Raw genomic sequence first — 24777 nt, forward strand, 5'->3', positions numbered from 1 at the left:
TCACCTCATGCCGGTTGCAGCATTCTGTGGTCACATAACCACAATTTACGATGTGTTTTGCCAAATTTCAGCTTTTTCAGACAGTTTCTGGCAAAAAGTGAATCAATGTATTCACCTTAGGAATACATTGTTTCTCCTAATAACCACTGGCTTTGTATAATGACCACTACTTCTTCATTTAATGATTGCTGCAATCTGTTAATGACTACCACAAAGCATGTCATAACACTGGATCTGGTCAGGTGGATACCTCATGATTTAGGATGGAAATTACAGGTGCTATTTCAGTTGTAAGCCAAGGACTACCTGTATTTAGAAGTGATACAAACCTAGTATTTAGGAGGACTGGTAAAGATTTTACTAAGGTAATCCTAAACAGCAATCAGTGGGACAATTTGCAGTCAACACTAGCTAATTTAAGTGTGTCCTCGGGTGTTTTGGATTTGCTATTATTTTCCTTTGCAATTTACATATTTTATTTTTCTGCAATTATTTATCTTGATGCCATCTGCCTGCGAGGCCTAAAAGATTCCAAAAAGAATACCAATAAAACTAAAAAAGAGGAAATTTTTAAAGTAAACTCTTTTATTACATTTTTCTTGCAAATAGCATCAAGAAGCCAAGATGCACTATTTATGCATAAGAGTCAAGAGATCAAAACACCTTAACACTTTATTTTCATTCTTTGCACATTGACTTTAAAATGATTTTATTGTGATGGTTTAAGAGAATTCATATAAATAATTAACAGTTTGCTATAATATTTAACCTCAATATATCTATATAAAAAAGACTAAAAATGTAAGATGTTTTGCAATTCATATGCATCAGCTTGAAAAAAAAGTTCTTCCCTTTTAGGCATCACAAATCAAGTATCAATGCAATATGTTACGTTAATAATTTGATGTATTCTTTGTACAATAACCAGGATGCTTTTAAATGTATGTTATGTATGTATTGCAATTTCATTTTATCCATTTTTCTCACTGGAAGAAACATTCTTTCAACAGGGAGATTAGAAGATTAGAAGAAAATATTTATTCCCTCAATGATGCACAGACTCAGAGAGCCTGTGTAATTAAAATAAGCAATTATATCCTAAATGATTTATGCTACAGTTAAGTAAGCCAAAGGGTGGAAGGTGCATTTGCAACTCCCTTCCTACCCACATGTGATAACAGGATTTTTATGCGTACTTCCTGAACCCTGCATGCTAAAGAATGATATCCCTTCATTGTTTCATACTTGCTGTACCTTACTGTGCAAATGCAGCTTGGCTTCTATGCCGCAAAAGTTTCTGGAAAATTGTATTTTTGCACTTGGAAAGAATAATGCACATTTTAATTAATTCAAAGTAAATCTGGTAGTGAAGACTTTGTTTAAATGACTTAAAGGACTCTCGTAGGAAGCAACATTTAATGATGTTAATACTTACCTACATGTCTGGGTGTGTGAAAGAGAGAGAGGATGACAAAAGGTTTTAGAAGTTCTGTAATAGAATCTTGAATTACTTTTCTCTCTTAGAGCAGTGATGATTATAGTATGTGGAATGTTTACAAATGATATAAACAACACATACTTTGGTGTCTAGTTAGTAGGAACAAAAATGTAATGTTGCTAACTTATTTCCAAAATTTTGTAGTAAAAAAAATGAGGAAAAAAAGATAGCATGAAAGATATCATGATTTGAAAACAGCAAATTGCCTTAAATCAAACTCTTTGTAATTACAGAATATCTATGATTATCAGAACTTCATGCATTTTGTCATCCAAAATGACACATGGCAGGAAGGAGAAAAGTAACTTGAAACAAAGAAGAGAAATCTGCAGGAACTCTCAAAACATCAAAAACAGAACCTGTTTTAGAAAACAAGCATCAAATGCTCTCCTAAAAGAAGTGTCATGAATAAAAAGAAATCTGGGTATCTTTCAAAGCAAACTCACATCTCATCCAAAAAAGGGGTGGAGAAGTTCTCAGAAAGTTTCACAACTGGAATGAAAATGAAAACTGTTCCACATGAAGCCATAATTTGGACTTGCAATGTTGACCAATACTGAGTGCTGAATCCACCCAAAAAACTAAAACTGCAGTTATATTTAGTTTGTATCAAAATTACAAAACTTTTGTTTATTTTTTGTCTTCATTTTCACTTGGCCAAATTGCTGACATTTATTACAAATCGGTTGGAATTGGCAGACTACTACCAAAACTTGATCATGTGTAAATATTCAAGGGTAGAAATTTTGTTCCTGGCCCTACTATGCCCTACAAGTCCCTTTTATCCATTCTGTTCAGGGTTAGTCAAAAATGTTTCCTTTTTTCCAAATACCCGTCTTAATTTTAATTTTTTATCCAATTGGCGCAATTATTATTATTATTTGCTTCTCGTGCATATGAAAAGGGGATGCTTTCTTACACAGCAAGAATTCTTTCTCTCTTGCTTTTTTTTTTAACACAAGGAGAAGCAGTCTACCATATTCTACATGCTGGATAAATTTTTCAATGGAGTGTTCATTCCCAGTTATTTATTATTATTTATTATTTTATTGAACTTATTAGTCGCCCCCTCTCCCCACAGGGTCTCGGGGCGACGTACAGAGCAATAATCAAGATAGCACCATATATCGTACAGAGGAGGTAAAAATAAGTCCATAAATAAGCATACTTACAAAATTTAAAACCCCAAAAATATTAAACTCTAAAAACTTTAAAAAACAAAATTTCCCGTTGTAAAATGACCTGGGGTGGCAAGATTGTAACGTTATGCCAGGCAGGTAGGTCTTCAGCTGACAAAACAGGTAGGTCTTCAGCTTCATACGGAAGGAGCGAAGGTCGGTTGTTGTCCGGATGTCTGGGGGGAGGTCATTCCAAAGGGTAGGGCCCACCACAGAGAAGGCCCTACTCCTGGGCATCGCCCTCTGGCACTCTCTAGAGGACGGCACCCGGAGTAGCCCCTCTCTGTGTGAGCGAATGGGTCGCAGGGATGTATGGGGCAGGACGCGATCCCGCAGGTAACTGGGCCCTGTGCCATGGAGCGCTTTGAAGATGGTAACCAGTACCTTGAAGCGCACCCGGTAGGCCACAGGAAGCCAGTGCAGCTCGCGCAGGATAGGTGTTATATGGGAGAATCTCGATCTCCCCATAATAACCCGCGCGGCTGCATTCTGGACCAACTGCAGTCTCCGGGCGCACCTCAAGGGGAGCCCCATGTAGAGAGCGTTACAGTAGTCCAGGCGGGACGTCACCAGCGCGTGAGTGACTGTGCGCAAGGCCTCCCGGTCCAAAAGGGGCCGCAACTGGCGCACCAGGCGAACCTGGTGGAACGCCCCCCTTGCCACGGCCGCCACGTGATCTTCTAAGGTCAGCCGATCATCAAGGAGGACGCCCAAGTTGCGCGCCCCTTCCACCGGGGCTAATTGCTCATCCCCGATGGTCAGCGATGGAGTATGCTGATTGAATCGGGAAGCCGGGAACCACAGCCACTCTGTCTTGGAGGGGTTGAGCCTGAGCCTGTTGTCATCCATCCAGACCCGTACGGCTTCCAGACACCGGGCCATCACTTCGACAGCCTCGTTGGGGTGGTTTGGGGTGGAAATGTACAACTGAGTATCATCAGCGTACAGATGGTAACTCACCCCAAAACCACGGATGATCTCGCCCAGCGGCCTCATATATATGTTGAACAGGAGAGGCGAGAGGATCGACCCCTGAGGGACCCCACAAATGAGGGGCCTTGCGGTCGACCTCTGCTCCCCCGTCAACACACATTGCGTCCGGCCAGAGAGGTAGGAGCGGAACCACCGTAGCACGGTGCCTCCAACCCCCAACCCCTCCAGCCGGCGCAATAGGATACCATGGTCGATGGTATCGAAGGCCGCCGAGAGATCTAATAGGACAAGGATGGAGGAACAACCCCCATCCTTTGCCCTCCAGAGATCATCCACCAACGCGACCAAGGCCGTCTCCGTGCTGTGACCGGGTCGGAAGCCGGACTGGCGCGGGTCTAGATAATCAGCTTCCTCCAGGTGGAGCGGAAACTGCTGAGCCACCACACTCTCAACAACCTTCGCTAAAAAAGGAAGGTTGGAGACAGGACGATAATTTGCTAGCTCCTTTGGGTCCAGAGAAGGCTTCTTGAGCAGGGGCCTGACCACCGCCTCTTTCAAGGCGGCCGGCATCAGGCCCTCCCCCAACGAAGCGTTCACCAGTCCCAGTAGCCAGCCTCGTGAGCCCTCCCAGGAGGCCAGCACCAACCAGGAGGGACACGGGTCCAGTAAACATGTGGTGGCCCGCAGTCGCCCGCGCAACCTGTCCAAATCTTCGATGACAACAGGGTCAAACTCCTCCCAGCATGGTCTCTCAAGACTAGTCTCGGACGTCCCCACTGGAGCACTGGAGTGGGTCCAACCTCTCCGGATATGATCGATTTTATCCTGCAGGAACTCTCCAAATTCCTCTGCCCTGCCCTGCAATGGGGGGTCCCGCTGCTCCTGTGACAGAAGGGAGCGGGTCACCCGAAACAGGGCGGCAGGGCGGTTCTCTGCGGATGCTATAAGAGTGGCACAATACTGACGTTTGGCCACTCTTATTGCCACAAGGTAGGTCCTTATGTAGGCTCTTACCTGTGTTCGGTCAGCTTCGGAGCGGGAGGATCTCCACTTACTCTCCAGGCGTCTCCTAAGGCGTTTCATCGCCCTTAGCTCCCCGTTAAACCAGGGGGCCTGGGTCGATCGTGGCCGTCGGAGAGGCCGCAGAGGCGCCACCCGGTCCAAGGCACCGGCAGCCGCACTATTCCATGCGGCTACCAGGTCCTCAGCCCGGGGGCGGGACAGGTCAGCAGGAAGTGGCCCAAGCTCCGCCTGGAACCTATCCGGTTCCATCAGGCGCCTGGGGCGGAACCATCTGGGATAATCTGGTTCCGCCTCCCCGCGGTGGGGAGTAGCGCCAGGGAAGTCCAGCTGGAGAAGTGAGTGATCTGACCATGACAGGGGCGTGATGACTAAATGCCCTCTTCCCAGATCACTCGTCCACTGGTCGGAGACAAACACAAGATCCAGAATGTGGCCTCGCTCGTGAGTGGGGTCCTGAATTACTTGAGTCAGACCCATGGCTGTCATGGAAGCCATGAATTCCCGGGCCACCTCGGATGCCTTTCCCGTCGACGGCAGGTTGAAATCCCCCATCACTAGTAGTTTGGGGGTCTCAACCGCCATCTCCGCGATCCGCTCGAGGAGCTCGGGCAGGGCCGTTGATGTATGGCGGGGAGCCAGGTATACTATCAACAGGCCCAACTGACTCCCTGGGCCCCACTTTACGCCCAGAGACTCACAACCAGATGTCTGCGACACAGTGAATTCTCTCGGTGCCAGGTCGTCCCGGATGATAATTGCTACTCCCCCACCCCTACCTTGGGCCCGTGGCTGGTAGAATACACGGTAACCTGGAGGGCACATTTCCCTGAGGGGCAACCCCCCCTCCGGGCCCAACCAGGTTTCCGCTATTCCTGCGAGGTCCGGCTCCCCCTCTGTGATCAAGTCACTGATGAGGGGGGCCTTGTTAACCAGTTCATTCTGCTCATACAGAAACTCAATCCTGAAGGCGCAGTCTGGCTCATTTGTGTTGTTTCTCAACCTGATTTGAATATATTTCATTTATTAACCTTGGTTTTTAATCATCAACTTCCAAGTGCTCTAAATCCATTTGTTTAAAAAGGAAAGTATTCAACGTATTACAAGGTCTTCGACACAACTTTTTAAAAATAGCGAACAGAGAAAAATTCAAAATAAACTCTTCCAGATGGCTGAATGAAAGTGCTAACCAGTAGTCCTTGAGCCAGCAAAAAAAGGTGAAAAGGGAAAAATACTACTGCTGAAGTGGGATGCAAAGGATGACTTTAAGCTGCTTCAGATAAGGGCTGGACATGAGACAAAGGAGGCATCATAAGAACACAGAAGGGGGAAAAAACTTGAGCATGCTTTTACAAACTAGACAGAGGTGGTATTCTGCAGGTTCTGACCAGTTCTGGAGAACCGGTAGTGGAAATTTTGAGTAGTTCGGAGAACAGGTAAATACCACCTCTGGCCTCGCCCCCATATATTCTCTGCCTCTTGAGTCCCAGTTGATCAGGAGGAAATGGGGATTTTGCAGTAACCTTCCCCTGGAGTGGGGTTGGAATGGAGATTTTACAGTATCCTTCCCCTGCCACACCCTTCAAGCCACGCCCACAGAACCAGTAGTAAAAAAATTTGAATCCCACCACTGAAACCCAACCATGTGTGTGTCCTGATAAGAGGCATGCAACAAAGGTAAATAAACGAACCAAGAACAAAGCAAGATAAAGAAGGGGTATAACGCGATATAACGAAATCTGGATCTTGGCTTCTTGCTCTTCAAAGGAGCTTGAATTCAAAGGCCAACTTCAAATTCTAACTTCAATTAATAGTTTGCTAGCAGCACCAGGAGTCCCAATTCAGACATAACATTATTTTTTTCCCTACTGCACTGTACATAACTCCTAGTTAATTTACCTGTTCTCATTGACACAGGAGCCAAGTTGGAGTGACTGAGCATTAAAAAGAATTCAGGCATAATGTTTTATTTATAGTGAAATAACATAAAACAAGATACATTAAAATATAACTTTGCAATAGTGAATGATTCTCTATTAAACCTGTGAAGATATAATTATTTATTAATAGGGTCCCTGTAATTCATTTCTAGTCTACATTTTTAGTTATGAAATTTGCAGACAACCGGGGTGGGGGGGTGGGGAGTGCTGAGACTATACGGGCAGTGATTATCACAGTCATGGAATCCCTTTGTCGAGTTTATGTCTGTTTTTATTTTATTTTTTACTTTTTAGGTGTTAGCCAATCATATTTTTAATCTATGAAGTAACTTTAAAACATTTTGAAATAATTTAGGCTTTTGAAACAGTTAACTGGTCTTTAATTTGATATTTGTTTCATTTGTATTGGTTATTGTGATGTAGCAGTTAAAATGTTGGATTACCATTTGAGGAAGCAGCTTAAAGTCTATCTTAGCCAGGGAAAAGGATGAGGTGACTTTGGACCAGACAATTTTCCTCAGCATAAACTATCCCAGTTTTTCTGGGGGATAAAAATACAGTACTATTCCTTTGAGTTTTGGAGGAAGAAGCAAACACAACATAAATCTAATTTAAATAAACAAGATTGGTGAACATTTCCAGCTTTTTCTTTTCTTTTCTGCAGTACTACTATGTCGATTTTCTACAACTTCATTCCACTGAGATCTGGAATCAATGTGAATTGCTATTTGATAGCTCTGCATTTTGATTGTTGTTAATTCTGACAATCTATAGTAAAATCTTGTGATTGTTTTGTAAGCGCTACTAAAGAAAGATATTTACCGCTTACATTCTAGAAAGGAATTCTATTTTTGAACAAAATAGATTTTTTTTAAAATATTAGTTTTTGTTAAAACCAAAGGGCGGTATCAGCACTCTCAACTTCATACATTGTTCAGAGTATAGGTCAGGATATAGGGGAAGAGGTTTTGCCTATTTTACATTCTTTAAAAAAAGATACTGTAAGTTAAATCAATTTCTTTATTACAAACATGATAAAGTGTATAGAACAACATCTCATTCTGGTTATTTTAGCTAGAATTTAATTTCAGCAAATACTGTAAATCATGTGATTCCATAGAGAACTATTTTTAAAACTTGTAGAAATAGCCCTCAACTTACACCATTTATTTAATCACTGCCTGATCTGAAGTTACAATGCTTAAAAAAAAGTCCTCACACTTAAAACAGTTGCAGAATTCCTGTAGTGACATGATCAAAATTTGCGCAATTGGTGTATATTTACAATAGCTGTGCAGCATCCCGAGGTCACACGGTCACCATTTGTGACCTTTCCAGGGGTCTTTTGACAAGCAAAGTCAATGGGGGAAGTCTGATTCACTTAACAACCATGCACTTCACTTAACCCCAGGAAAAGTCATAAAATTGGGTGTATTCACTTAATGACTGCATTGCTTAGTGATGGATGTTCTGGTCCCAATTGTGTCAGTTGAGGACTACCTATATTGCACTATGGGAATCAGTCAATTTAAGCCAATCTTTCTGACTTTAAAGTTTCTATTTGAGTTATCCCAAATGAAATGATTATGCTACCACATCAGAACATAGAAAAATATTTCCTGCACTTGGCAAATCAAGTGAAGTGGAAAAACCAATTTAACACAAAATGAAAAAAATAATCCTACCAAGAATTAATCTCTCTTTTTATACAAATATCAATTTTGTATTCCAATAATTGTTCAAATAAAAACTGCTTTGAAAACATGACATGAAAATATGAGATGAAAACATAAAAACATATTATAGTATATTATTTCATTAGACACTGATGAAATATATATTTCCATGCAATGACTTTTATATTGCTCTAATAAGAGCACGGGAATGAAGCTATAAATATAATAATGATACTTTCCAATAGGACAAGTGGATTTGGAGAATTTCTTCATAAATTCTGTGACTGCATTTGATAGCCTAATCTTAGCAACCCCTTTTTTTAACTACTGACTTTGTTCTGCAGTGTGCTTTATAATGTTCATACCAACTTAGAAGTATGCTCATGATTGAATTAACTTATATAACAGGATATAAAATGTCATAGCAAGTTTTGTTGGAATGATAATGAGAAGAATTTGTGCACAAAATGAAACAAAGATGCTGGCTCCTGTGCCAAACATTCATTTGATGGCAACACTTCAAATAAATTATTTCTTATAACAACTGGATTGTTATATTCTACAACCACATCCCAAGCAGCCACCCAGCTGGGCTCAATAAAGCTATTTTCCAATGTTCTGTATATACACACGAACACCCATACTTCCCAGATGTTCTCTGTGTAAAACATCTGGTTTCAAATGCATAGTAAAGTCTTTCCAAAAAACCTATTACATTTGTTTAATGGACTCATACAGTTCAGCTAAAATATCCTGGAGCAGACTGCATTTCTACTCTATAAGCTCCATCTGTAAAAAGCAGAAACAGCAAATGAGAATTCTTTACATGATTTATGCTGCCTTTATGATCATCCAGTTCATAAAGAACAAACTTAGCTCAACAGACAATAACACAGACTGTTTTAAATACATCCGTAATATACTTTCTCTGTTATACTTTCCACTGAAGCAAAAGACCCAATTCTGAAGACACAAGAGATACCAACTGCCATGTAATTTCCTGTTTTCTTTTCCTGATAATTCCAAGAATCTCAGGAATTCATAGTATATGTGTCAATGCTTACTTTTCTTACTATCAGAGGCTGGAAGAAGACAAATTGCACTACATAGTGACTGATTTAATTTATCCTCAGAGCATCCCAGTGACAGGGAGTGTGGTGGCCTAGCGGTTAAGACATGGGTTTGATGACTAGAAGGTTTGTGGTTTAATACTCAAATACTGCATGACATGGTGAGCTCCAGTTCTAGCCCCTGCTCCTGCCAACCTAGCAGTCTGAAAGTGTGCAAATGCAAGTAGATAAATAGGTACCACTTTGGTGGGAAGATAACAGCATTCTGTGCACCTTGACCTATAGTCATGCGGGCCACATGATCACGGAAGGGTCTTCAGACAATACTAGTTCCCTCAGCTAGGCAATGGAGATTAACATTGCCCCCTAGAGTCAGATATAACTAGATAAGGGAAACCTTTACATATTTTTTTTAATCCCAGCTATCTGTTCCAATACGTTTACATATGAATTTATATGATCTAAACACATCTCTATGTGTCTGCTAGTAGCCTCATATTGATTTTAATCCTAGATGTATATTGATTCATTTCACTGAAGTGGGAAAAATTGCATATATTTTCTTTTCTAGACATAGCAATAAATTCAATTTTCTCAGATTTCATTTCAAAAATCTTGAAGATATTTTATCTTATCTTTGAAAAGGCTGATGAGGATGAATTTTGAGACTCCTCTATGCACTGCCACTTAAGACATCAAATGCTTGCCTGTTCAATGCATAGAAGAGTCTCAAAATTCAGCAAGATTTCAAGATGGCTTACATATAAAAAATTAGTTTCTATCTGAATACATATAAATAAATCTTAAGACTTGGCAACTTGATTCTAGTTACACAGAATCTCCACACAGGTCAAGAACATCCACAAAGTGGAGAGGTTTACAAGAAGAGGTCTACAGAATCTCTACAAGAAGAGGTAAAAGTGATCAGAAACAATCACATCAAACCTATTCTATGATAATGTTAAGGAACCCAACACCAAAATTAACTTAAACCCCAGAGGAAAAGAAGCATTGATTTACGTTTGTGGACTGTAAACTGTCTAGTGATGTAAGTGATATATAAATATTGCAACAACAAACCAACAAATGATAACCAGAGTCCAGATAAACATAGCCCTAACTCAGAAGCTGTTTTTTTTTCCCCAAGAGGGTGTCCAAGCAGAAGAGCACTAGGCAGAAGTGGTCCATTAGGCTTATGTGTGATAACACAACACCCTGCCAGCACTGTCCGCAACAAGCTAAGATTTTACTAAAAGGATAAATCATTCCTTTTGATGTCACAACACAAGCACTAGCCCTTTACTTACATTGTGTAAATGATGCATTTACAATAAGGACTTTCTGTCACAATGCACAGTGTATTACTGTTCACTTCTTGGAAATCCATGCCCTCTTCTCATAAAGATATGCAAAATCTTCTAACAATATATAACAGTTAAAATCAAATAAATAGATAAACCTGAATCATACTAAAACGTTTGATCATACTGAAAGTGGGCAAAACAGCTGGAAAAAAGAAAGTGATTGAAAGAGAGATAAAATGCAATAACAAAAACCAATCTGAACTAACTGTATTCATGCATTCCATTATAAAAGGTCAGTGATATGAAAACAAGATTATTTTTAAAAAATACCAGATCATCATATGTTCAGGTTTAAGCAGTGCTCTAAAATTATTTTCTGGGGTTGATCATGCAAGACTGAACTGAAAGTCATTCTTAATTAAAGGAGGGAGGGATTATCTTGTTCAGGTTGATAGCCATACTGACAGTGTAATTAAATGCCTGATTACAGGCATTTAAACCATGCTAATGATCATCATTTGCATGTTTCCAGATTTCTGTAAATATTTAGTTGCCAAGAAAGATATAGCATTCAATCTACAATATATCTACATTGAAATTCCTACTGGAGAAGCTTAAGTTGAAAATTTAATATATATGAACATTCAAAATATTTTAAATAATATGTTTTTTTGCTACAAATTAAGTGTCATTTTCCTACCACACTTTAAAAACACACTATACAGTAAGATTTTAAAAGAATATTTTAAAAAGAGTGATTGCACATTTATGCACAAATACTGTGAAATACACTTACCAAGTGCTTCTACCAATCAACATAGTATTGGGAAATACAAGATGGTATTTGGAGCCAGAGGGAGACAAAGCAATTTGGAGTCAGGAAAGTTTCCCAAGGAAGGCAGGGCAATATTGTTTTGTAGTAATTGAAAGCCTGAGCTTCATAAACTGGGCTCAAAAAAAATCTTACCATTTTTAGGGATACTTGGGTAATTTTTAAATCATTTTATATATCTAATCAGCAACTTCCTCTAGATTGGCTAAGGATATTAATTTTATCTTCCTTGGGATAGCATTAACTTAGTAAGCCATGCCTATTTTCAACAGGGTAGGGCAGATGGTAGTAAGACTGGATGCAAAAGAATAGTAAAAACAATGGATTTTGGCAATATAGTATCACTTTATAGGAAACCTGTGATGGGTACTGTTCAATTCATACCCCATCATTCTACTTATATAAATGTAGCTTGGAGCAATGTTCTCCTATGTACCAAACAGCCCAGATTCTGGCACTGGGGGGGGGGGGGGTCTTCAAAAGGGCTCTTCTTCTCACTTAACTGACCAGCCAGATTTATAGCCAAAGACAATTTTTTCAGGAAGTCAGATCTTAAGATATTTATAGTTTGAAAAGTCAATGTCAACATCTCAAATTGTGATCATAGGGAAACTGGTAGCTCCTTCTGATCTTTCAATAGAGACTTCACAGGAGCTCTGTATGGTAAAATCTTGATTTTTCTAAACTATAATTCAGTAAACTTTAGTGAGAAAAAAATTGTCCAGGCCAGACAATTTGCATACTGTTATTGATAGAAGGAAGTTAACAGAAACTTTCACAACCCCTACTCTCACTAGGGTATTTCTACCTCTTAATAAATAGAAAAAGAAATAAAAACAGAAGTCAGACGGAAGTCTCCAAGCCCATTGCTGCTCAAAATGTCAAGGATTATATCCACAATCTTTGGCCATTTTGGGGCCTGCTCATATCTTCTGTGCATGTGTCTATGCAGAAATAATATTTTCACCAAGACTGCTGCTATAGTGAAGTGGCACATGTCTTCATCATGCACAGATGTCTTCACATAGAGGTCTTCCAAACCTTACTGTATTTCAAATGAATTCAGAAGCTCACTTCCCAGTGGTTCATACAACACAAATTAAGATTCCAATCTTGATAAACTAAGAAGTGGGCTCTGGAATCAGGCTGTATTCTATTCAGATTTTGTTTCTTAACATACTGTATCTCTATTTTATAAGTGGGGATCATGGCTGGGAAATATGTATGAACAATCTAAAACCAGAGAAACCTTTAAAATGCATAAAATGATGAAATACTATTGAAAAATAACAAGCTTTACTAAACCATGATCAACTTTAAAATTTAATTTGGTTCCCAAAATATTCTAAGTCCTACTGAGCCAAACTAAATAAATGACCATCATTGTTTAGCCCAATGTCTAGCATTAGTTAGTGTGGTGTCTAAGGCATTGGACTAGTTTTAGTAGCTCAGGTACACCTTTGAGTTATACAAAGTAAAGGTAGTATATCAATTTAATAAATTAGGGGTATCAAACTCAAGGCCTACAGGGCAGATCCGATCCGCAGGGTGTTTAAATCTGGCCCACAGGGCTGGCCTGGGAATATCAAAGGACTGGCCCGTTGTGCCTTTGGTGGCTAAAATGGGCCACGCACGACTCCCCCGCACCTCGTTTTCACCCTCCATGACCTGCAGCACTCTGCCATCAAAAACCGGCCCGAAAATCAGGCTGGAAACCGGCCAAAACCGGGCTGAAAAACCGGCCAAAAACACTGGAAAACAGGCCAAAAACAGGTCAAACCCCCCCACCGCCAGCCCACAGAGGAAAACTACAATACTAATGATCCATTTCTTGAAGAAATCTACTTTGACACCCCTGTAATAAATATATAAACATTGTTTGACAATAACCGGATCCTATATCATTCTAATCCTGGAAGCTTTTTTTCATAGCCATTATTTTTTAAAATTAATAGTTTCTCACAAACAGTTTTTATTCATATCCCCTAAATATATAAGATCTGAATAAGCACATGTGCAGTAGTTGCACAATACTAGACCAGTTTACTTTTTAAGATCTTTCATTTTAATCAAACTTAGATGGTAGTAACCAATTTTCATCCTAAAGCGAGTCGAAATATAACTATTATCTAAGTTGAATGTAAAGGAGACATGACTCATTTGTATACATGTGGTTTCTTTTATATATTTTATTGCTATAGTTTGGATATCAAATAACTTTACATTTAACTAGTGAACACAGGCATTCCTTCTCATTTAAAACTGAACATTACTGAGGGATTTTGTATGTATTAAACATCTGGAATTTCTGATATGAATCCAAGATATTTGATCAGCATGGGCAAACATTCAACTCCCATGCAATATCTCACCCATCCCCCTAATGTTCTGCCTCTGAAACCTCCTAATTTATTCAAATGTACAGTGTTGTCTGTGTAGACATGGTGATACATATGTGCTGTTTGAAACTGTGCTTCACAAACTATTGCTTACAGATGCTGAGGACTTTCATGTGGGCAAGACAAATGAGAATCCTATGCCTGACTGCACGGGCTGAGTCCAAGAAACAATAGCAGGAAAACACAAATGAAAGCCTCAGCACACTTGTGGCTTTAATGAACGAGTCATCAAATACTGCCTATTTGGTTTCCTATAATTCTCACTGTTCTTCCCATAAAAATATTCGGCAAGAGAGCTATGCCTTTTTAATTTTACTAGATGAACTCTGTTAAAAAGGAACAGCATTTGTTACATAGGATGTATACCAATTAAAGAATGTGTGACCCGAGCTTTGTAAAGAATAAATACTCTCATGCATGAACTGCTTGTTCCGAATAGCTTTATTCCATAAATATTATTTATTTATTAAATTTATATGGCTGCCTATCTCACCTGAAATGGCTCACCCCAAGTGAAAAGTGGGGGGGGGGCAAGAGGTTGAACTTTCAACTGGGAGGGGGAAACCGGGAAGCTTTCAGGGTTTTGGGTTTTCCCAGATGTGCCAACATGGCTCTCTGAATAAATTGGAACTTTGAGAAAATGCTTTGCCTTGGACTCTAATTTACTTCTGGATGCTATTTGGAACTCAAATTATGATCACAATTTATGTTGCTAAGTGAGAAATTTGTTAAGTGAGTTTTGTCCCATTTTATTAAATTTATATGGCTGCCTATCTCACCTGAAATGGCTCACCCCAAGTGAAAATCACAAAATGTAATTTTATTCAGATAAAATTTCCTTCATGTCAGATAATTTCCTAACTTCAAACATAATTATATTAAGAAACCCACTTGCAAAGTACATTATTTATCCATTTGATTATGATCTTTTGTCTCATATGTGGTCTTGAAATTGTTAGTGATCATTTATGAGAATGCAACAGTGCTTTTAGTTAACAGCTACTTGGCATTCATTTACTTCAGCTAAATGTGGGGGGAAATGCTCATCACTTTTTCATGGATGATAGAAATAACTTTAAGGATATTGTCTTAAGATGTCAAGTAAAGTTATCAATAATGGTAATGTCCAAAAAGCTCTAATATGATAAACTTAAGAAATACCCACCAGTGGTGGGATTCAATTTTTTTTACTATTGGTTCTATGGGTGTGGCTTGGTGTGGCCTGTGGGCCTAGCAGGGGAACGATACTGTAAAATCTCCGTTCCCACCCCACTCCAGGAGACGGCTACTGCAAAATCCCCATTTCCTCCTGATCAGCTGGGACTTGGGAGGCAGAGAATAGATGGGGGCAGGGCCAGTCATAGGTGGTATTTACCAAACTACTTCTCCAAACTACTCAAAATTTCCGCTACCGGTTCTCCAGAACTGGTCAGAACCTGCTGAATACTACCTCTGATACCCTCTTCAAATAAAGTTACCTCAAGTATTTGTGTTTACGTTACCACAGTTTTTTAATTGATTACCTTTATAAAAAAATATCTTTTAAAGATTTCATTGAATAAAATATCTAAGCTCCACGATGAACAAAGTTCCTGTCACTGAAGCAAGAAATCAGTCACACATTGGCCGCAAAGAGTTATTTGAGAAATATGTATCTCGGCATTCCCTGGAATCTTTTTCACGCTGGATGGAAACAGGCTCTCCATCTCTCCACATACAGTATGACAAGCCAAAACTTAACTAGACTGACTTTGATTTAAAAATAAATAGAATTATTATTTTTCCTTTAAACAAAATAACAGAGTAGTTATCTTTTTATTAACCCTTGCATGATGCTTGTTTATAATTCGGTATTATGGTTGCTAGATTTCCCTTTAGAAATTATCCTCACTTTATGTAGCTTTTTCACTTATGATTAACCTGCAAGAACTAAAGCTTTTATATACTGTTTATGTAGGTGTGTTGCAATTGCTATGCAATTTGTATTTTCCTTTTTAAAAGCCTAGGGTTGCTACCAGTGGTGGGATTCAAACATTTTTACTACTGCTTCTGTGGGCGTGGCTTGGTGGGAGTAGCATGGCTTGATGGGTGTGGCAGGGGAAGGATACTGTAAAATCTCCATTGCCACCCCACTCTAAGGGAAGGATACTGTAAAATCTCCATTCCCTCCCCTCTCCATGGGAAGGTTACTGCAAAATCCCCTTTTCCTCCCAATCAGCTGGGACTCGGGAGCAGAGAATAGATGGGGGCAGGGGCAGTCAGGGGTGGTATATACTGGTTCTCCAAACTACTCAAAATTTCCGCCACAGGTTCTCCAGAATTGGTCAGAACTTGCTGAATACCACCTCTGGTTGCTACATATAGCTCACTAGCCATTGCCTGGTTTCCCTGTCTTAATAATACTTGTAAGCAAGTCAAGAATGTATTCTTGTAGAATTTAAGACATAGTTATAAAATATTGATGAACAATTTAACAATTTAATATTGGGTTCTTCAACCTTGGCAACTTTAGGACTTGTGGACTTCAACTCCCAGAATTCCTCAGCCACCATGGGAGTTGAAGTCCACAAATCTTGAGGTTATCAAAGTTGGGAGACCCCTGATTTAATAGACTTGTTCGTTATCCTTCTGATTTATAGATAAAATTGATGTCATATTAATTATTTTGACCACAAATGGAGTTAGAATTTTTTCTTTAATTGCAAAGATATTACAAACATGCCTCTATAAACATGCCATTATTTATTACGAATAAGTTCTCAGGGTAATGGATGGAGGTGAGAATAAAGGAACAAAAATGTTGTATAAGGGAAATAGTTTTTCACATGGAAAATAAAATAAAATGCAATACTAAGTAGTATCAGGGGGGAAAAAATCTCATACTGACAAGCAACCAATCTGATGTGCAGAATTCTTGGAAAAGAAAATGGGAGAAAAGCAAGGGAATTCCCAATGCCACCACAATGAGTGAACACTGTGTATGACAGAGAGAGAGAGGGGAGGGGAGGGAGGGGAGGAGTGAGAGGGAGAAGATAGAGTTAGTTTTAGGCATTTTCCTCCTTGAATACTCTTTATACTTAGTCAGGGTTTTAAATAATAAAAGTATATCTCAAGTTGAGGGCAACTCCAAGTAACTTTATAGATATGTCCATGTAGTTTCCTGGTAACAGTGCAGAATGATTTGCCAAGATCCCTTTATGAGATACTTTTTAAACTTTCCTCTTAAATACAAAGCTCTTAGATTTCCTAATAGTCTCCTTTCCAATTCTACCTGCTCAGCTTTCAATAATAGGTGTGTGTGTGTGTATGTACCCATGTTTAGGCCCCAAAATAAGCACTAGGACTTATTTTCAGAGAGTGTCTTATTTTTTCCCCATGTATGGAAGGTCCACTTCTGCTTGCTCGTGCCAGGGCAGAAGGCTATGCAGCACACCAGTACCACCGCTGTGAGGCGGGGGGTGAAGCTACCCCACACACCCCACACTGGCTTACCTCAGGGTTCCCGCAGCCAGGCCATCCATGCCCCAACACCTGCCTCACCTCGTGGAAGCGGCACCAACACACTGCTTGGTCTCCTGCTCTGTTGCAGCTGCGAGCAAGAAAAAGAAGTGGTCCGGCAGCCATGTGGGCTTCTGCTGCACATAGTTGCTGGTGCTGCCGCCACGAGGCAGGTGTCAGGGCATGGATGGCCTGGCTGTGGGGGCCCTGAGGTAAGTCGGTGTGGGGCACGTGGGGCAACTCCACCACTCCCCCACCTTCCCTCGTGGCCACAGCATCGTGAGCAAACAGACGGAATGGGCAGGCGGCCGGCTCTTAAGTAGGGCTAATTTTGTGTCGGGGCATGGATGGCCTGGCTGTGGGGGCCCTGAGGTAAGGCAGTGTGGGGCGCGTGAGGCAACTCCACCACTCCCCCTGCCTTCCCTCATGGCCACAGCATCATGAGCAACCAGACAGAATGGGCAGGTGGCTGGCTCTTAAGTAGGGCTAATTTGGGGAGTAGGGTTTATATTAGGCGCATGCAGAAAAAACATGCTAGGGCTTATTTTCAGGATAGGTCTTATTTTGGGGGAAACAGGTGGTAGATAGATGGATACAGATAGGGATAGGGGTAGGGATAGGGATAGGGATAGGGATAGGGATAGGGATAGGGATAGGGATAGGATTAGATGTAGATGTAGTGGTAGAGGTAGAGGTAGAGGTAGCCACTGCTTAGAGTTTTTATAGGAATAAAGGAATCAAACTATTCTGTTCTGTTGATGATCTCTAGGAGACATTTCTTCAACAATTAACTCACAAATTGCTAGTACAGTATACCTTGTTTAGCGACTGCCTTGTTTAAGGACTGTTTGCACAGATAAATGGTGATAAAAATAATTTTGCAATCAATTGTTGCATTTATAACCTTTGCAGGTCGGTAAAATAAAGGAAAGCTGAATAAGATAATGAGTATAATCACAAATTCGCTTAGCAACTGCTTTGTTTAATGACCAAGCTGCTGGTCTCAATTGTGCTCACCATACAAGGACTACCTGAATTGCAATTTAAGATGAATAAATGTGCATTTATTTATTCATTTATTTGTATTCCGCCTTTAGTATTTTTACAAATAACTGAAGGTGGCAAACAGAATCCATTGTCCTTCTCCTATTTTGCATGAAGCATAGAATTATGTTGAGCTGTATCTGAGTGAATTAACAAAATGACCACTTTTTTCAGTATAATAGCCTTGAAAATGTGCCCACACAAAAATGAATTTGCCTATTTAAGAACAGATAGAATTGCAACAAGGCACAATGTATTTTTAAATTAATCATATGCCTGGTTTACTTAGAAGCAAATACCGGTAGCTATCTTCACTGGGAAGAGAGGCGCAAAGAAGCACTTCAACATCTGGCATGACTAGGCAGAATCAATGAAAGAGAATGAGAAATTAGGTGGCCAGATTTGATTCTATAACCCATATCAAAGATTGTTTCTTCCTTGCATATAATTCTATGTCATCCATGGCACACAACCAACCCTTAAATGCCAGCCTACCATACAGATTACTTTACAGATTACTACTGTTACATGTTTATATACATCATACTTGAATTTCAGAATCCCAGTGAATGTTTGGCAGGTAGGCTGCCTCAGTATATGTAGGTTGAATTCCTGTGTTTCATTTCATTCAGTATGCAACCTAATCTCCACTACACTATTAAGTAAACAAGAATAAAAAACAGGTTGCTGCTAACAACAAACTAAATCTAACATATCTATAATCCAAGTCACAGCTCAACAGCCATCACATAAACTAGGGCTGAGGAAGTATTATACATTTCTCAAAACAAATGTCAAACTTATAAGCATTTTTCAGAATAAAAAATAATCAAATTCCTAGATGCCAATATCTACCTTGGAGGAGTGTGGTGTGTAGGAAAGCAAAAGAAAAGAGTGCACACAGGTTATAATTTTTACTACATAACCTTTTTTTTTGATGCAAATTTGAATCTTTTCTCCCATTTGGGGATGTTTAGAGATTTTCCTTCAAATTTCATAGGATTTCTCTCAGAAGCCAAAAGAAAAGCCAATATCTGAAATTCTAATTAGTGGTGTCTGATTTTTCTATAAAAAGCCCACAGCTGTATGCTTCAAACCAAAATTACAAGTAATAAAATATTAATGGAAATGTTTTTGTTAGGTAACCTGGTGAGAGTAAGCTACCTAGGATATTTCTAGATGTTGCCCTATGTTTCCAAATATTTATGTACTACTGTGTAGGAAAATGCTACCTCACCTACTAATATGACAGCAAACAAATGACATAGGTGACAACATGACCTTGAGATTTCTAATGCAGTCCTAAACTTTTCTCTACATGAGGTCATGATGGGAATTATGCTGTCACATTGTACCAAGGACCCCCTCTGCTGGTTACAATACATACAATGCAATGCTGTTTAGAATACATTCTAATCAAAGCCCTTTAATGATTCCATTAAGTTATGACTAAAGAGAAAGAAAGATAGCACAGATAGGAAAAAGAAGGTTAAATGAATTCCCAGTTTAAATTTTGGGCCAAATACTTTTCATAACACTTTTATGTGTGAAGAGGGTATATTACACCTATTAACAGACAAGAGATGTTTATATGTTTTTCAGTAAAGTACATTGCCATTTTTAACACAACCAAACATTATCATAATACATGAAACACACATTCTGAATTAAAACCCAAGAATCCATAAACAAGTAAATATATTATAAATATCACTGCTATTGCATTTTGATGATTTTGCTCCATTTTCCTCGGTTTGTCTCTTTAACTGCAAATGTTGCACTGCTCTAAAGCAAACCTAAAAAACTATCCGGGCTGTCATAAAATTAATAAACATGAAGTTATTGAAAAGAGCAGACTAATACAATCTGGAAATGATACTCTTCGGCTTGTACATTTTTTTGAGCTAGATGTTTTGCTAATTTTAAACCCCTGTAATATGAAACACTCCAGGCAATGTTCTTTTTCAAAGAAAAAAAAGGCAGCCAAAAAGAACATGAGCACTCACTTCTGCTTTTGATTAACTATCTTAATGATTTAGTAAAATGACAGAGAGCATAATACAACATTAAGACTTATCTGAACCAGGTGTTTAAAGATTCTTTTCATGCTGTACAGCACTGGGATATTATTTATTTATTTTGACCACTGCGCTAAGATTTAGTGTTTTTAACCACAAATTACACCATGGAAAAGCTAAAATTTTCTTTAAAAGAGGACACTCTCACATACACAATCACACCACATGTAACTAAGGTGCTTTTCACTCCTCTATTGTTTGCTTACTTGTTTACTTGAGTCTCTTGTTCAAAACACTGACTGAGCAAGCAATAGGAAAAATTGAAAATACCAACAAAACATGGAGCCTGAACCAAATCTACTGCAAAGCACTTGATCAAACAATTGTATGATTTTGCAGAAAGCACATGCATACCTGATTTAAATGCAGAACCTTCAGATGTAGCTAGTAGACAGCATCAAAGGAGAATAGCCGTACTTTTAGCCTATTACATGAAACCTAATACATGTGCCTGAATTTTTCTGATATTCAGGCACCTATTCAGGTGACAAAAAGCACCAACGTTGTGCCCAGAACAGTTACAGTACACTGCAATATTAGTTTGCAAAATAAAGTGGACTCTAAACTTCGCTTTGATGGGAGCAATTGCATCAATGTGTTTGTTATAGAAGTTAATAAAGTCCATGTCATCACCCCCACTAACACACTGTTGGTCTTTAAAAACTGTACAATCTCAAAGCCATCTCTGGTTAAAAAACTAGGCTATGTATTTCAATGGATGTTATGTCCACACTTTGAACAACAGAGCAATGCCTGATTGCTGGAAGGAAAGAGACAAATAATGCCAATTTACCAATGATCCAGTTCTCCTTATTCAAAGAACTACCTCTATTCTATAAATGAGCTCAGTTGACATCTGGAGAGAAAGGCTCAAAATAAAATTCCATGATCAAACACTTCTGGAGAAGTCATAAACACTCCTCCGGTGAATTTTTGGATCTCAGTAAGAGAGGAGGAGGCAAGAACATAAAAAAACTCTCTAGAGGCTAAGAGAAGGCTACATACAGCTTTGAGATAAAGAAAGCAAAAGCAAAAGCAGCACTACAGTCACCATCAAGGTTCGAAGATTTAGGTATATCACAAAATAGTCTCCCCCAAACTGGTACCCTCCCCCGGGGGTGTTAGAACTACAACCCCCATGACTCTCGGGTTTTGTAGTTAATGGCTGAGAATTATATGAGTTCATGTTTTTATTTTTAAGATGTTGAAACCCCTTTGCTCCTACAAAGCCTACAAAGCAAAGTAGAAAGCATCATCACCTTAGAGAAGGCTGCCGTACATAAAAGGTCCACTCAAGAGGTGCCCTGCTTAGATGCTTCAATTGTGCCACCAACTCTCTCCCAGCAGCCCCTCCCGGGCCAGTCCTTTCAGCTCTTACCACTCTGCCTGAGAACCTCTCGATGGCCCTCTTGACTTTGCCATAGGTACCCTTGCCCAGCGTTTCTTGCAACTCGTAGCGATGTTTGAGGTTGTGCTTGTGATGGTGCCTCTTGACCCCTTGCTGCTGCTGCTGCTGCTGCTTCAGCTCCTGTTGGGGAGCGCTGACAGGGCTGACGGCCTTGGGGGCCGAAGCAACCGAGTCCCCTGAAGAAGAAGCCTCCGCTGCGGACTCCTCCATAGCCGCTCCCGCCGCTTCACCGACTGCCCGCGCAGCCTCCCGGCAGCATTGCTGGGGAGCTTCTGTGCTGCCGCTGCCATCCAGCTCAGTCCTATCCATCTCCCGCTCCGGCGGGGGTGCGCCTACAAGGCACTTGGAGCGGCGCGGGAGGAGCCTCGGGGTCCCTCCCTTCAGGCGTGTTCCGCGAGGGCTGCCCTCATATTTTCGGGGCGGGAGGGGAGAGAGGCCGAGAAACTGGAGGCCGCAGCGCCCTCCTCTCACACTCCCCGCTGGGGTACCTAAAAAGCAATTACTAAAACGGGGATTTGGGGACGGTGAAAGCGGCCGGGCTGGAGGATGCCCGGCTGCACCCGGTCCTTTGGCGGAAGACGCTTTTCAGTTGGGGAGGGGAAAGGGAGGAAAAGCCATATCCCCCTCCTTTCTTTCTTTCTTTCTTTCTTTCTTTCTTTCTTTCTTTCTTTCTTTCTTTCTTCCTTTTTTTATTTCTTTTCTCTTTTTCTCCTTCCTTCCTTTTCTTTCTTTTTCTCTCCTTCCTTCCTTCTTCCTTTCCTTCCTTCCTTTTATTTCTTTTCTTTCTCCTATCTTTCTTTTCTCTTCCTTTTTCTCTCCTTCCTTTCCTCTTTCTCTCCCTCTTTCCTTTCTTCCTTCCTTCCTTCCTTCCTTCCTTCCTTCCTTCCTTTCTTTCCTTCCTCCGGCCCGCAGCCGCCTTAAAAAGGGATGCGGGACAAAGCCTAAACGCGTCCGGGTTGCAGTAGCCAATTTCCCCGGCGCTCCTTCTTAGGGGCAATTGGGCGGCGGGGGCAGAGGGGCAGGGGCGGCGATGTCACACTCCCGAGGCGATATAAAGCAGCGCAGAGCCGCCTCTCCCCATTTGTGCTGTCAGCGAGGCGGCGGCTGATTTGGCCATGAGAGGCGCTTAGGAGAGCTCGCCACGCCTCGGAGACTCCCAGCCAGCGACTCGGGGGCGGCCGAGCCGGTGGGGCCGCCCGGCGCGGTTCTTGGCCTGGGAACGAGCCGGGTGTGGCGCGGAGAGAAATTGCTCTCGGAAACTAACGGGCCGGGTGGGAGCCGAGGACCTCCCCTTCCGAGCCTGGCCTCTGATCTGGGCGGGCTCTTTAGGGCAACCCCCGAAGAAGGCGGGGAGGGGAGACAAATCGGGGAGGGAGGTTCCAGCCGGCCTTTGTGCCAAAGGATGTTGCATTATTCCGGCCGAATACACGGATAATTTAGGGCAGGGGTGTCCAAACTTGGCAACTTTAAGACTTGTGGACTTCAACTCCCAGAATTCCCCAGCCAGCTGGCTGGGGAATTCTGGGAGTTGAAGTCCACAAGTCTTAAAGTTGCCAAGTTTGGACACCCCTGATTTAGGGGAAGAGAGAGACCGGCCACTCTTCCCAATTTGTAGTTGCCTGCAAGCAAGGGTACCTAAGAAAGCCTCTCAGCCCGGTAGAAGTAGAATGGTTATGGAGAAAACAGATGGAAGCAGACATTTGATGACAGATTGATGGCAGATTTTGGAAGACTCCCGGTACAAAAAAGTATTCGCCAAACTACATGTGTGCAGACAAGCCCAGAAAAGGAGAGTCTCCTTCCCATTTCTTTTTGAAAAAGAAGGAAGACTGCATCAGTATTTATAACTCAGATCCATGTCTTTGCACTCAGAGGGGGTCCAAAATAGTTGGATTCATACATTTTATACTTCACTATGTACAAGCGCATATGATTTTTAATAACAGATTAGCAGGTAAGGTAATCTGAGGTAATCTGTTATTAAAAATCATATAACATGAAGCGCATCCACTTTTATTTGTAGGATCCTACAATTGTTTCAGTGGCTAAGATGCTGAGCTTGTCGATCAGAAAGGTCGGCGGTTCGAATCCCTAGCGCCACGTAACAGAGTGAGCTCCAGTTACTTATCCCAGCTTCTGCCAACCTAGCAGTTCGAAAGCATGTAAAAATGCAAGTAGAAAAAATAGGAACCACCTTTGGTAGGAAGGTAGTAGCGTTCTGCGCACTTTTGGTGTTTAGTCATGCCAGCCACATGATCATGGAGACGTCTTCGGACAGCACTGATTCTTCGGCTTTGAAACGGAGATGAGCAGCGCCCCCTAGAGTCGGGAACAACTAGCACATATGTATGAGGGGAACTTTTATAATTGTTGCACAGTGTAGAATAGTATTACAGTAATGTATAGGGCAGTCCATTAATAGACATAATATGTCTAGCTGTCCGAAGACGTCTCCATGATCATGTGGCTGGCATGACTAGACTCTTAAGCTCTCCATGCCAGAAAACAAGATCACAGCCATCTTTGTGCCACAAAAAGGATAATTTTGCTCCGCTCCAATATTGCCCAGTTCCCCTGCTGCCAGGACCATCTCTTGTACTCAGGAAATACATGCACACATTTGCAGGATGATATTTAATAATGTTCTTTCTTGAATGTGTGACATACTGGGTTCCCCTTCCATAAATAAGAATTGAAAATACTCTTATTTATGGAAAACAAAAGAGATCTCCAGAAAAGACTCAACAGTGGGTATTCTCTGTAGGAATCCGATCCAGTAGAATAACTAATCCCAGATGTGAGAATGCCCCCTTTTGGTCTAATTTAATTTATTATTATGCTTTCTATTAAATACATTGCACACTGCTTCATTGATATTGAAAATGTGCATGTTTTCTAA

At 40.7% G+C, this 24777-nt stretch overlaps 1 protein-coding gene across 1 annotated transcript in view; it reads right to left on the reverse strand.

The window, feature by feature from the left end:
• Positions 1–23109, reverse strand: part of NUAK1 (NUAK family kinase 1) — a 62366-nt gene extending 39257 nt beyond the window's left edge. The window contains exon 1 of the mRNA XM_081956654.1: positions 21849–23109. Within this exon, the coding sequence (XP_081812780.1) occupies positions 21849–22187 (339 nt within the window). The 5' untranslated portion in view covers positions 22188–23109. The remainder of the gene's footprint in view (positions 1–21848) is intronic.
• Between the last annotated feature and the right edge of the window lie 1668 nt (positions 23110–24777).

Source organism: Natrix helvetica, assembly GCF_964273705.1.
Source record: "Natrix helvetica genome assembly, chromosome: 6".
Lineage (NCBI taxonomy): Eukaryota > Metazoa > Chordata > Lepidosauria > Squamata > Natricidae > Natrix > Natrix helvetica.